Source organism: Diceros bicornis, chromosome 15 (genome assembly GCF_020826845.1).
Source record: "Diceros bicornis minor isolate mBicDic1 chromosome 15, mDicBic1.mat.cur, whole genome shotgun sequence".
Classification (NCBI taxonomy): domain Eukaryota; kingdom Metazoa; phylum Chordata; class Mammalia; order Perissodactyla; family Rhinocerotidae; genus Diceros; species Diceros bicornis.
This window is the reverse complement of record NC_080754.1, coordinates 14,808,094-14,823,104: the sequence shown is the minus strand read 5'-3', so window position 1 is coordinate 14,823,104 and position 15,011 is coordinate 14,808,094. Positions and strand designations below refer to the sequence as shown.

The window sequence follows — 15,011 nt, the reverse complement described above, 5'->3', positions numbered from 1 at the left end:
GACTCAGGAAGAACATTTGACCTTCCCTTCAACTGCCTAAAAGGATTTAACATGGAAGGCCTGTTCCAGGAAAAAGTCAATACCGTATGATAGCTATGGTATAATATAAAATGTGTGCTAGAAAGGCACCAAGGAGCCCATTTTTGGCCCAGCAAAACTTGTTTAACAAACATTTGCATTTCCATCTCCATGTAAATTGTCTTCCTCCTTTCGGAAATCCCAAACCACTACCCCCAACATCCTCCTTTGCCTTTAGCTGAAGATATTTAAGGTTGTGGCTTTGGCCATTCTGGCAGAGCTACTCAGTTTTCCTGGGTTTCTGCAATGTATACATGCTATTAAACTTTGATTTTCTCCGGCTAACCTGCCTTTTTAATTATTTGACCAGCCGTGAGAACTTCAGGGAATAGGGGCAGAGGGGATACTCCCTCTTCCCCTACAGAGGTATTAGACATGCCAAATAAGTATCTAGACTTCAAAATCATTACAAAATTTCTCACCAAATATTTTATGATGAAAGTGGGAATATGAAAATTGGCTCTACGGTAATATCACTAAGTTCAAGTACAGCATCCTCTCTTTTATGTTTAGAAAAAAGAAATGAGTATATCATTGTTCCTAAAAAAAAAAAAAAGAGAGAGACCCAGAAGTGATAGTCCACGTTGCCTATCTTGATTCCATTCTCCTACATGCCCAGAATAGCCATTCTCTTTTTTTTTCTAACCCAACAATCTGCATCCTCATATTTCAAAATCTCTACCGTCCTAACTTATCCAGGAAACTCACTCCTACCAGAATCCTGGAAAAACAGTGTCCATCGGCTCTTTGCCAGAAATCCACTGTTTGAAAGCTTTAAATTAACATAGCAATACGATTTCTGGAGGTTCCTTTTCACCCTTGTTAATAATCACGGCCTTAAGGCTTCAGAGGTTGCCCTAGGTGTGCAGGGGCAATGATGATATGTAGTGCCTTCTAGGACTGTATTTCATCAGCCAATCAACTCAGGGGTTATGAACCTGAAGCCAATGGGTGTAGACCAGGGGCGGGGCTTGGAGCAAGTAACTGTCAGTGAGGTTGCGGTTGGTTGTAGCTGTTCCGGAGTGAACGGAATAGCTAGACTCCACTTCTCACTTAGGTACCACAGGATACTCCTCCTGAGGATCTGGATGGTGAGCTCTCCCCTAGTTTCCCTTTCAGGAAGTTGCCCTTCCCCTGTGGTACTTTCTCCCTCAACCTCCCCTCCCAGAGGAACAAGTGCTCCCACAGTATTCCAGCTACAGATTCAGCCAGCCTTCCCTCCTGGAGTTTCCACCTTTCCTATGGCAGCCAACCCAGGGCTTTCCCAAAGATCAACGAGCAGCTCAGTTTGAATGTCTGCCTCTCAGCCCCTGCCCCTCCTCCGTTACACCTGCTATGTCAATTCTCCGTGCTATTCACTGGGCTCATGTTTGTTCCCTTTGCCTTAAGGAGAAACTGAGAGGAAAGCACACTGATGCCTCAATCTCCTCAGGTGTGTGGAGCTGAGCCGAGGGGGAGGCAGGGCTCATTGTGAGTGAAGAGGCGTTAGGAGGGCAACAGACCGCGCGCCCTCAGCGCCCGCGAGTGAGACGACTGCCGTGTGGGGTCTCAGGCGAGTTTACTGAGGAGACAATCCAACCCCAGCTGTTCATCTGTCATAAACCATTAAGCAAGAGCTTTGCAGCTTGTGACGATTCCTGGGATCCCACAGTGCCCTCTTCAGGATTCTTTTGTCACCTAATTCCTGCGAAATGTAGTGATTGAAAGGAAGAAAGACTTCCCATTTTCAGGGACAGGTTGAAGGAGTATGACTTCCACTCCATGAGAAAGGGAACTTCTCAAGGCTGACTGATTGCTGAGGTCAGATCCACGAGCCGTTTTTGAGAGGGCAGTCCTTAGTTAACTCCACACCCAGAGAATTGAGGCATTATCTAATTTATTGATAAATTAATGTAGGAAACCTATGTAGTAATTTCAAGACAAACCAATATTTTCTCCTTAATGAGACATGGACTCATAAACACATCCAAAGTTGTCAAAAGTCAATTTAAACTGAAGAAAGAGTTTTAATTACACTGAAAGTCTGTTTATTCTCACTGCTACTTCTTTACCCATATTGGAGTTAAATATTAAACTAGTGTCAAATATTAAATATTTAAATTATTAAATATTAAATTAAAGTGATATCAGCATTTACGTGCTAACTTAAGATCATTTCTTAGGGGAAAGGTTTGTTAGGAGAATTTGGAGTAGAGGTTGATGAAGCTGAACCAAGTATTTGCCACATATTCACAGCCAGAGAGTGAAATTCTGTTGAACTTGATCATATGTATCCTTGAATTTCAAGAATAATTAAGACTTGGAGTAATTTTATTCATTTCTCAAAGGGATTTATTAGGATTGAATATATAAACACTTATTAAAGTTTTCAAATAAACAATTTTAAAAATGAGAAAAATGCTTACGGGACCATGTATCCCTATCTTTAGTTTGGAAAACAATAGACTCCTTTACTGTATTAAATTCTGAAAGCATGTAGGAATGTATAACAGTAATGCAGAAAATACTTTTCCTTTTTTGGTCAAGCCCCCTTGGTCCGGGAATAACAGTGGGTAAGTTAATAGGTGACATGGACAATATTTTCCTAAATAGTTTGACGTTAACTCAGAGCGAATATCACCAGTCTGTCACAATGTTCTTCTCTAATAGTGTGGACTTCTCTGGGTCAGTGCTTCTAAACAATGCCTGCTCACTAGAATTACTGGGAAGCTCTTCAAGTTCCCAATATCCGCTGCACCTCAGACCAATTAAATTAATGTCTGGAGGTGCCACCCAGGAATGTGTATGTTGAAAACTCTTTAAGTGATTCCAATGTGTAGCAAAGGTTGAGAATCTCTGTCTTAGAGGGATAGCTGAGCTTGGTTTGCTCTATCACTTATATTACTATCAAGATCCCCTGGTCTACTCCAGCTCTTGACATGTTAAAGTGAGGTTACGGAACATAGAATCCTTTGAGGAAAAACAACAAACAAAAAAGCGACCCCTGACATCAGGGAACGGATCTGATACTCCGAGTTAGGGCCCACTCAGTGTTACCACAAGCTGGCCGGACGCTCACAGCTAGTCCATCCTGTTGTCCTGTTGGACATAAACAATCTCACAGAATATCAACGTCAGATGAGGTTACTCTGAGACCACAATAAAGTGAGACAAAAACAGTCACTGTACAACCCATAGAATACCAAACATCCCTTCTCGGCTAAAATTAGTGACTGCCGCTTCTGTACCCGTTACAGCTTTATCCTCATTCTAGTCTACCTCCCTAGAGATAAGATTTATTGAGATACCCAATCACGGAATTGTCCTTGCTTTCTGACAGCACCTAATCTATAGAAAACTTCATTTCCTTCGACCCTCTCCAAAATTACTCAGCACAGCCCAGATCTACAATAAGTTCGTTCTAACTTCTTTTTATTGAAACATCCCACAGTTTCCCAGGGTGAATGTTCTCCTTCACTGTGACAAATAATAAACCAAACTTGCCAACAACAGATGTGTTCCTGGTAGTCTTTGCCTAAAGGGCACTGATACCCTTTCTCACAAAACTCGACACAAAAATATTGAAAAGAAGCTTTGCATGCAGACAGTCTGATCACAAAGTCAGCACTTTTACATTGATGCTAATATGATACAACCTTTGTAAGTGATGTTTACAAGGCTCTTTGATGCTAGCAATACAATACCAAGTGGAAAATGGCATAAGGATGAACCCGACTATATAAATAAAACATATAAGAGCCACTAGATGACATGACTGTGGGTGATTTTTTTTGTTGTTTTTGAAATGTTTGTTTGCATATTTATTTCAAGTGTTCACAATAAGCATGTATCCATTTAATTTTCTCTTTCAAAATATTATTTTTTTGTAATCAGAAGAGCATATAAGAAAACATAGATATGTATACTTGAAACTGAAAAAAAAAAACATTGCTGGATTATGAGAGAAAGTTTAGTAAAAACTAATTGAATTCTTAGCAAGGCAGCCAGGTGAGATGCTAATGGCAGACTCTAGAAAATATTAAGCCACTACTATGAGAGACAGAATTGGAAGAATTCCCGGCAGGAAGTTTCAGATCCCTGATATAACACTTTCCTTACCACAGGAAGCAGGTGAGATTGGCAGACTGCAGCTATTATTTCTTTTTTCAAACCAACACACATCGTGGCCCTGTTGCTTCCAAGAAGTAACAATGAGATAGAACATGTTATAACTCCCCTGTTCTAAATCCTTTTGGTCTCAATATTTTTCTCACGTTCTTGGTTGCTACATAAATATATAAAATTTAGAGAAGATCTGGCCCATTGGTGTCCCAAATTAGATAAAAGAAGGCTATGACTGAAGATCATGATGGTCTATCAATTTCTGTCTGGATAGAACAACAAAAGAGATCAGAATATTCTTCCCCCATCCCACCTCTCACTTTGGAATAGCTGCCAGAAAATGCTTCCAGAAGCTCAGGTAAGCTGAGAACAAACCCCTCAGTTGTCCATCCCCAGAGCTAAGTAACTCGCACCAGCTCGTGGTCGTGGTGACCAGTTAAATGAAAAGTCCTTTTGGACGGTTGGATAGATGCAGGGTGACTGATAGCTGAGCAGTACTTGGCACTGTAAGTGAGCATAGGGTGACCCTGGTGAGTCCCTATCACTTGGGGTTGAACCTTTCTATCTCATTTAAATTGAAAGCACCATAGCAGGGCGAGGCATCCCTAATTTTGGCAAATCCTAAGATATCACTAGAAATAATTAAGGAATTAAGGAGAAATATGGGCTTCTTTTTTTTTTTTTTTTTTAGAAAAGCATTAGAAGGCCTTCAAGAAGGCAAACCTTACATTCCTTTGAGCCTATGTGAGTTTTGCAGAGAGTCATAAGGACTGGATGCAGATGATCTGTGAGAAACAACAGGATGGATTTCAATTCCCGTATTTCTAATTTCACTTTTCTTAACAAAGAATTTACTAGCAGCACGTGGATGGAATTTTTCAGGAGTGTGCTCATAACTAATTCTGAGGACCTCCCTGAAATCATTCTCATATTGTCTTTGATCTGCACAGTTGGAGGTAGGTGTAAGTCTCTTTATTTGAGTTTATTCTTTGGATATATCTTGTAAATGCCACCATATGGAATTAAGGAAAGTAGCAGTACTAGGAAATTAGAATTTTGTTTCTAAATTCATACCTTTATCCCAAGATTTTCAATGAAATGAATCTAAAGGTAATCTGCCCCTGAGAAGAGACATGTAGAATCTGATCCATATTCTTCACCTCCATTGGGTTCAAATGACTTGCTAGGTCATGGTTGTATTTAAGTGATTGGGAGAATTGAAGCAGAGAAGCAGAAACTCAAGGGTTGGGGGATTTTATCGTTACCTGCATTATCATATATTATAGTTTCATTCATATTTGAAAGTTAGCTGTGCTACCGCTTTCTTCACTTGGACAAAGAATTTTTAAAGTGATAGGTCTTCTGAATGGTTCGGTTACTTTTTAACTTTGTAGGGTGTCCTATAGGTTTTGTCCAAATGACAAATTATACCTAGCTCTAATGAGAAGAAAAAAACACTGTAGAAATCAAAAGAAAGCACTTTTTCTTTTGCATTCTTTGACCTGATTAAGATTTGTATTACAGAGAAGCAGAAAACATTAAACTGAAGGAAATGCTGTGATATTGCTTAGTGCACTTTGATAGAAATGATGAACAAAGTTAAATGTTCATTATAGGCTTGCTAATCTGTAGTGGGTAACTATTAATAGGTAGCTAGTTTTTCTTATTGGTCAAATTATTGTAGCTAGTTCCTCATTATTATCTTGGGAATTAGCCAGGAGATTTCCTTAAAGTTTAGTATTTATTAACCTCTCATTGCAGGATTGCTAAAGAAATTAATGTCTGATTTATATCACGTACAAAAACTGCTATAAATATTTTAGTAGTAATCCAAGAGCCAATGATTGCTAGCAATATTTACTAAAGATTCTAAGGAAATGGGATACTTCATAGAAGAGGTAAAGCAAGAATCTAGTGGAATAACAATTACATTGATTCTGTGTGCTTAAGTGTGAGGGAAGGTTTCAATATAGGGATATAGGTGAGTAGTGAATGGTATTTCATTGTCTTCAGTATTAAGAAATTATATCAATTTAAAGTTCTATAAATGTGATATTTTGCTGCCTTTTAGTAAAGACACATTTTTTTTGCAGCATTTTTAAACCTACACTTGAAAGACTTTCCAATTCCTCTCCCTGTGATATTATTTTTAATTGGATGCAGTTTTGAAATGTTAAGTTTTACATCTGACCAGGTGTGTATAATAAATATGAGTATTTTGTACTATATCTAAGATTCATATAAATACAAAGATGGCTTAAGAAAATTTGTAAAAATACTTATTTCTTCACTGCTCTGCCAGTTGATAGATGATTGTGATATAGATAACATAGGAGCAGATGTGTAGAAAAAGGAACCAGGCGTGAAAGAGCTCAGATCCATCTAAACACAGTCAAAATAGAGCCTAGGTCTGAAACTAGGTAGGTGATTCAGAATGAGTACACATACAGCTACTAGGAGTGTGAGTGGCTAATGAGTATTTAAGCAGACTTCAAAAGCTTAGATAAGAAATTGGTTAACAAGATAGAAGCCTAGAGAGACTTTGAGCTACTGGTACAGGACTCTAGTAGCAAGAGAATTCTAACATTGAACCAATCTATTGCCTCAGTTAGGAATGTTCCATAGAGTTCCCATTTGAATAGAGGCTAGTCTCTAAGTGTGTCTGGCTTAGAATATATTAAGAAATACAAGTGGAACCTCTTACCTGGAGTTGGAAGTGAGGAGCAAGGCAAACTATAGATATAGTCAAGGCAGCTACAATGTTACTAAACAGTTAGGAACAGCTGGAGTCAGGTAGAGGAGAGAGAATATACTTAGTATAAGGGATATAGAATGCATTATTGACACATTAAATAGTCCTCTAACACAGGGGTTGGTGGCAAACCTTTTCTGTAAAAGGCCACATAGTAAATGTCTAAAGATAAAGAGTGTTATATAAGTATGTTAAATTTAAGCTCATCTGCCCTCTTGCCCCAGAAGGAGACATTATCTTTATTACACTAGACAGTATAGTAAAGCTGCCCTTTGCTCTGGAGGGAGAAGCTCTATCTCCCAAAGCTGTTAGCCATGCAAATATTCTTGAAAAGATACTCTGGAAGAAAAGCAATCAGTGCCTCTGCTCACAAGACATAGAGAAATGTAAGAGACCCACGGACATCATCTCCCAAATGCAGATATCACCTAACACAGTTGGTACTCAGTGTTTCCTTAATGAATGAATGTTGAATGGATGCCCCTAATAGGATTTACAAACATCAACCAAATATTTTCTGATAAACACCATAAATTAGTTACTTCATGAACTGTATTCACTTCCCAGTCTCTATCCCTGCTATTTTTTCACACACGTCTTTTATATAAGCCATGCCTAATTATTTGTAGTTTCTGGAATTTGATATGATTGTTTACTCCTTTGTGGATTTTGTTCATGATAATCCATCTACCTGAAATCTCTTTCTTCCTCTTGTATGCCTGAAAATCTACTTATTCTCTAGTACCCACGTCAGTTACTTCCTATACCTGTTCTTTAAAAAAATAAAATGGGCATGGAGATGTGCATTAACTTTCCGCTGTAATTGGTAATCTGATGGAAAATTAAAATTAAAGAGTTAAGACTGTAGCGCTTATTACATTGTGATGTATCTTTTGCTCGTTTGCTAGAGACAGGAGTGCCTGGCGTGTATTCTATGCTAATAGAAGGATGGATAAATGAGAAAATGACATATTTTTATATTATTAGGTCCAAAGATATGCAGATTCCATACAGTGGATAGAACCAGGCTTATTTTTTGATGTATTTACACCAGTAATTATCTTTAATGTTGCATTTGACATGGATGTTTACATGCTCAACAAGTTATTTTGGCAGGTAAAAAGTATTCTTTTTCAATAATATCATTCGCTCATGAACTACTACATGTTATCTATGTTCAGATTTTTAAAATTTTGCTCCAAATTAGAAAATAAAGAAGACAGTGAACAAGTACTAGATGTGGGAAACGTCAATTCCGCTTTATAGTCTAGAGAATAAACCATGTCTTGGCAATTGTCTAGCATATTGAAGACTCAGGAAAAACACTCGTGGAGGAAAAAAGTAATTCTAAAAATCTGACTAGCAGCACTTAATGCCAGTTATAATTTCTGAGATTCTATAAGAGAGCTGAAATCAATTAGATCCAGTAAAAGGAAATTGTTGGTAAAACTCGTGGGTTTTTGTGTGTGTGTGTTGGGGGGTGGTGTTTACACTCGAAAATGTTTATTGTAGTTACTTTCTAGAAAATGAGATTGTGTGTATGGAATAGTTTTAAGATAAAATTTCCACTGACTACCTCTAGACTTAAATAACGTTGGAATTTCCCAAACTACCATGAAACAGTTTATAAGTAAAATTTAAAGAACAGAATTTATTTCTATGTTTCTACTAACAACCCAAAAGTGCCTAATTCTTAGCATAATAAAGATCTTCCACGATGTCTACGATCCTCTTCTCTAGCTCTCAAAATGCCTCCTGTTGCTTTTGACTTCGAAGACTCTCTCCTCACTAGTGTCTCTATCGGGCTGTCAGCACATAGTTCAGTCTGGCCATTGCATTACGCATGTGACCCAGACTGGGCCAATCATAGGTAAGGGGTTTCCTTTTTCTCACTCTTACACACACTACCAATCATCTGAGGCTCAAATGCCATGTCTGATATAACCTATTTCCCTACATGCTCAGGACTGTATGTATACATTTATCATCTTTTTTATTATTATTATTGAGCTAACATTGGTTTATAACGTTATATAAGTTTCGTATGTACAACATTGTAATTCAATTTCAGCATGCTCCACCAAAATTTAGTTTCCATCCATCACCATACAATTGACCCCCCTTACCCATTTCAACCTCCCCCCACCCACCTTCGCTTCCTATAACCATCAATCTGTTATCTGTATCTATGTGTTTGTTTTTGTTTGTTTTGTTTGTTCATTTATTTTGGTTTTTTTTTATATTGAACATATGAGAGAAATTACATGGTATTTGTCTTTCTCCAGCTGACTTATTTCACTTAGCATTATACCCTCAAGGTCCATCCATATTGTTGCAAATGGCAAGATTTCATCTTTTTATGGCTGAGTAGTATTCCATTGTATATACGTACCACATCTTCTTTCTCCATTCTTCCATCTATTGGCTCTTAGGTTGTTTCCATATCTTGGCTATTGTAAATAATGCTGTGATGAACATAGTGGCACTTATATCTTTTCTAATTAGTTTTTTCATATTCTTCAGATAAATACTCAGAAGTGGAATAGATGGATCATATGGCAATTCTCTTCTTAATTTTTTGAGGAATCTCCATACTGTATTCCATAATGGCTGCACCAATTTACATTACCACCTAAAGTGTCTGAGGGTTCCCTTTTCTCCACATGCTCTCCAACACTTGTTATTTCTTGGCGTTTTGATAATAGCCATTCTAACAGGCATGAGGTGATATCTCATTGTGGTTTTGATTTACATTTCCCTAAAAATTTGTGATGGTGAACATCTTTTGAAGTGCCTGTTGACCATCTGTGTGTCTTCTTTGGAAAAATGTCTACTCAGATCATCTGCCTATTTTTAAATTGAGTTATTTGTTTTTTGGTTGTTGAGCTGTATGTGTTCTTTATGTACTTTTGATACTGACCCCTCATCAGATATATGATCTACAAATATCTATTCGCATTCAGTAGGTTGTTTATTTGTTTTGCTGATGGTTTCCTTTGCTGTGTAGAAGCTTGTTAGTTTAATGTAATCCCATTTATTTATGTTTGCTTTTGTTTCCCTTGCCTGAGGAGACATATCCAAAAAGATATTGCTAAGACTGATGTCAAAGATTGTACTGCCTATGTTTTCTTCCAGGAGTTTTATGGTTTCAGTTCTTACATTCAAGTCTTTAATCCACTTCCAGTTAATTTTTGTGTATAGCATAACATAATGGTCTACTTTCATTCTCTTGCATGTGGCTGTCTAGTTTTCCCAACATCATTTATTGAAGAGACTTTCCTTTCTCCAGTGTATGTTCTTGGCTCCCTTGTCAAAAAATTAGCTATCTGTAGATGCGTGGGTTTATTTCTGGGCTCTCAATTCTGTACCATTGATCCATGTGTCTATTTTTCTGCCAACACCATGCTGTTTTGATGACTATAGCTTTGTAGTATAATTTGAAATCAGGGAGTATGATTCCTCCAGCTTTGTTCTTTCTTCTCAGGATTGCTTTGGCTGTTCAGGGTCTTTTGTTGTTCCATACAAATTTTGGAATTTTTTGTTCTATTTCTGTGAAAAATATCATTGGGATCTTGCTAGGGCTTTCCTTGAATATGTAGCTTGCTTTAGGTAATATGAATGTTTTAACAATGTTAATTCTTGCAATCCATGAGCATGAAATATCTTTCCATTCCTTTGTGTCTTCTTCAATTTCTTTCAACAATGTCTTAGTTTTCAGTGTACAGGTCTTTCACCTCCTTGGTTAAATTTTTTTTTTTTTTGTGAGGAAGATCAGCCCTGAGCTAACATCCATGCCAATCCTCCTCTTTTTTTTGCTAAGGAAGAACAGCCCTGAGCTAACATCTAATGCCAACCCTCCTCCTTTATTTTTTTCCCTTTCTCTCCCCAAAGCCCCAGTAGATTGTTGTACGTTACAGTTGCACATCCTGCTAGTTGCTGTATGTGGGACACCGCCTCAGCATGGCCCAACAAGCAGTGGGTCGGTGCGTGCCTGGGATCCGAACCCAGGCTGCCAGAAGCGGAGCGTGTGCACTTAACCACTAAGCCACGGGGCTGGCCCCTTCTTGTTAAATTTATTCCTAGGTATTTTATTCTTTTTTTTGTGATTCTAAATGGGATTGTTTTCTTTATTGTTGTTTCTGCTACTTCATTGTTGTTGTGTAGAAATGCAACAGGTTTTTGTATATTGATTTTGTACCCTGCAACTTTACTATATCCATTTATTATTTCTAATAGCTTTTTTGGTGGAGTCTTTAGGGTGTTGTTTTTTTTTTTTCATTTTTTGTTTATTGCTGTAACATTGGTTTATAACATTGTAAAAATTTCAGGTGTACATCATTATACTTCTATTTCTGCATAGATTATATCATGTTCACCACCAAAATACTAATTACAACCCACCACCACATACATGTACCGAATTATCCCTTTCGCTCTCCTCCCTCCCCCCTTCCCCTCTGGTAACCACCAATCCAATCTCTGTCCCGATGTGTTTGTTTATTGTTGTTATTATCTACTACTTAATGAAGGAAATCATGTGGTATTTGACCTTCTCCCTCTGACTTATTTCACTTTGCATTATACCCTCAAATGTCCATCCATGTTGTCACAAATGGCTGGATTTCATGTTTTTTATGGCTGAGTAGTTTCCATTGTGTATATATACCACAGCTTCTTTATCCATTCATACCTTGATGGGCACTTAGGTTGCTTCCAAGTCTTGGCTATTGTGAATAACACTGCAATGAACACAGGGGTGCATGTACCTTTACAAATTGGTGTTTTCGAGTTCTTTGGATAAATACCCAGTAGTGGAATAGCTGGATCATATGGTAGTTCTATCCTTGATTTTTTGAGGAATCTCCATACTGTTTTCCACAGTGGCTGCACCAGTTTGCACTCCCACCAGCAGTGTATGAGAGTTCCCTTCTCTCCACATCCTCTCCAACACATGTTGTTTCCTGTCTTGTAAATTATAGCCATGCTGACGGGCGTGAGGTGATATCTCATTGTAGTTTTGATTTGCATTTCCCTGATAGTTAGTGATTTTGAACATCTTTTCATGTGTCTGTTGGCCATCTGTATATCTTCTTTGGAGAAATGTCTGTTCAGGTCTTTTGCCCATTTTTTAATTGGGTTGTTAGTTTTTTTGTTGTTGAGATGCATGAGTTCTTTATATATTTTGGAGATTAGGCCCTTATCAGATGTATGGTTTGCAAATATCTTCTCCCAATTGTTAGGTTGTCTTTTCGTTTTGTTGATGGTTTCCTTTACTGTGCAGAAGCTTTTTAGTTTGATGTAGTCCCATTTGTTTATTTCTTCTATTGTTTCTCTTGCCTGGTCAGACATGGTGTTTGAAAAGATGTTGCTAAGACCGATGTCGAAGAGCGTACTGCCTATGTTTTCTTCTAGAAGTTTCACAGTTTCAGGTCTTACATTCAAGTCTTTAATCCATTTGGAGTTAATTTTTGTGTATGGTGTAAGGTAAGGGTCTACTTTCAGTATTTTGCATGTGGCTATCCAGTTTTCCCAACACCATTTGTTGAAGAGACTTTCTTTTCCCCATTGTATGTTCTTGGCTCCTTTGTCAAAGATTAGCTGTCCATAGATGTGTGGGTTTATTTCTGAGCTTTCGATTCTATTCCATTGATCTGTGTGTCTGTTTTTGTGCCAGTACTACGCTGTTTTGGTTACTATAGCTTTGTAGTATATTTTGAAATCAGAGAGTGTGATACCTCCAGTTTTGTTCTTTTTTCTGAGGATTCCTTTAGCTATTCGGGGTCTTTTGTTATTCCATATAAATTTTAGGATTCTTTGTTCTATTTCTGTGAAAAATCTTGTTGGAACTTTGATAGGGATTGCATTGAATCTGTAGATGGCTTTAGGAAGTATGGACATCTTAACTATGTTAATTCTTCCAATCCAAGAGCACGGAATATCTTTCCATTTCTTTGTGTCTTCTTCAATTTCTTTCAGAAATGTTTTATAGTTTTCGGTGTACAGATCTTTCACCTCTTTGGTTAAGTTTTTCCTAGGTATTTTATTCTTTTTGTTGCAATTGTAAATGGGATGGTATTCTTAATTTCTCTTTCTGCTACTTCGTTGTTAGTGTACAGAAATGCAACTGATTTTTGTATGTTGATTTTGTATCCTGCAACTTTACCATATTCGATTATTACTTCCAAAAGTTTTCTCATGGATTCTTTAGGGTTTTCTATATATAAAATCATGTCATCTGCAAAGAGTGACAGTTTCACTTCTTCCTTTCCAATTTGGATCCCTTTTATTTCTTTCTCTTGCCTGATTGCTCTGGCTAGGACTTCCAGTACTATGTTAAATAGGAGTGGTGACAGTGGGCATCCTTGTCTGGTTCCTGTTCTTAGAGGGATAGCTTTCAGTTTTTCACCATTGAGGATGATATTAGCTGTGGGTTTCTCATATATGGTCTTTATTATGTTGAGGTACTTTCCTTTTATACCCATTTTATTCAGAGTTTTTATCATAAATGGATACTGTATCTTGTCAAATGCTTTCTCTGCATCTATTGAGATGATCATGTGATTTTTATTCTTCATTTTATTAATGTGGTGTATTACGTTGATTGATTTGCGAATGTTGAACCATCCCTGCATCCCTGGAATAAATCCCACTTGATCATGGTGTATAATCTTTTTAACGTACTGTTGTATGCGATTTGCTAGTATTTTGTTGAGGATTTTTGCACTGATATTTATCAGTGATATTGGCCTGTAATTTTCTTTTTTTGTGTTGTCCTTGTCTGGTTTTGGTATCAGGGTAATGTCAGCTTCGTAGAATGAGTTAGGGAGCTTCCCCCCCTCCTCAATTTTTTGGAAGAGTTTGAGAAGGATAGGTATTAAATCTTCTTTGAATGTTTGGTAGAATTCACCAGGGAAGCCGTCTGGTCCTGGACTTTTATTTTTGGGGAGGTTCGTGATTACTGTTTCGATCTCCTTATTGGTGATTGGTCTATTCAAATTCTCTACTTCTTCTTGATCCAGTTTTGGAAAGTTGTATGATTCTAAGAATTTATCCATTTCTTCCAGATTGTCAAATTGGTTGGCATATAGCTTTTCATAGTATTCTCTTATAATCTTTTGTATTTCTGAGGTGTCTGTTGTAACCTCTCCTCTTTCATTTCTGATTTTACTTATTTGTGCCTTCTCTCTTTTTTTCTTGGTGAGTCTAGCTAAAAGTTTGTCAATTTTGTTGATCTTTTCAAAGAACCAGCTCTTGGTTTTATTAATTTTTTCTATTGTTTTTTTGGGGGGTCTATTTCATTTATTTCTGCTCTGATTTTTATTATTTCCCTTCTTCTACTGATTTGGGGCTTTGTTTTTTCTTCTTTTTCCAGTTCCTTTAGGTGCACTGTTAGATTGTTTATTTGAGATTTTTCTTGTTTATTGAGATAGGCCTGTATCACTATAAACTTCCCTCTTAGAACCGCTTTTGCTGTATCCCATAAATTCTGGCATGTCGTATTTTCATTTTCATTTGTCTCCAGGTATTTTTTGATTTCTTCTTTGATTTCTTCGTTAACCCAGTCATTGTTCAGTAGCATTTTGTTTAATCTCCACGTATTTGTGACTTTTCTGATTTTCTTCCTATAGTTGATTTCTAGTTTCATAGCGTTGTGGTCAGAAAAGATGCTTGGTATTATTTCAATCTTCTTAAATTTATGGAGACTTGTTTTGTGGCCTAATATGTGATCAATCCTGGAGAATGTTCCATGTGCATTTGAAAAGAACGTGTATTCTTCGGTTTTTGGATGGAATGCTCTGTATATATCTACTAGGTCCATCTGTTCTAGTGTGTCATTTAAGACCAATGTTTCCTTCTTGATCTTCTGTTTGGATGATCTATCCGTTGGTGTAAGTGGAGTGTTAAAGTCCCCTACTATTATTGTGTTACAGTCTATTTCTGTTTTTATGTCTATTAATAATTGCTTTATATATTTAGGTGCACCTACATTAGGTGCGTAGATATTTTTAGGGTGTTTTTTATGTAAAATTGTGTCATCCACAAATAGTGACAGTTTTACTTCTTATTTTCCAATTTGGAT

At 37.2% G+C, this 15,011-nt stretch overlaps 1 protein-coding gene across 1 annotated transcript in view; it reads left to right on the top strand.

Annotated features, from left to right (window-relative positions):
• The first annotated feature begins 4,981 nt into the window (after positions 1–4,981).
• The window catches only part of SLC9C1 (solute carrier family 9 member C1), an 82,873-nt gene continuing 72,843 nt past the window's right edge, over positions 4,982–15,011 (top strand). The window contains exons 1-3 of the mRNA XM_058556518.1: positions 4,982–5,135; positions 6,273–6,373; positions 7,919–8,047. Coding sequence (XP_058412501.1) covers positions 4,982–5,135; positions 6,273–6,373; positions 7,919–8,047 — 384 coding nt within the window. The remainder of the gene's footprint in view (positions 5,136–6,272; positions 6,374–7,918; positions 8,048–15,011) is intronic.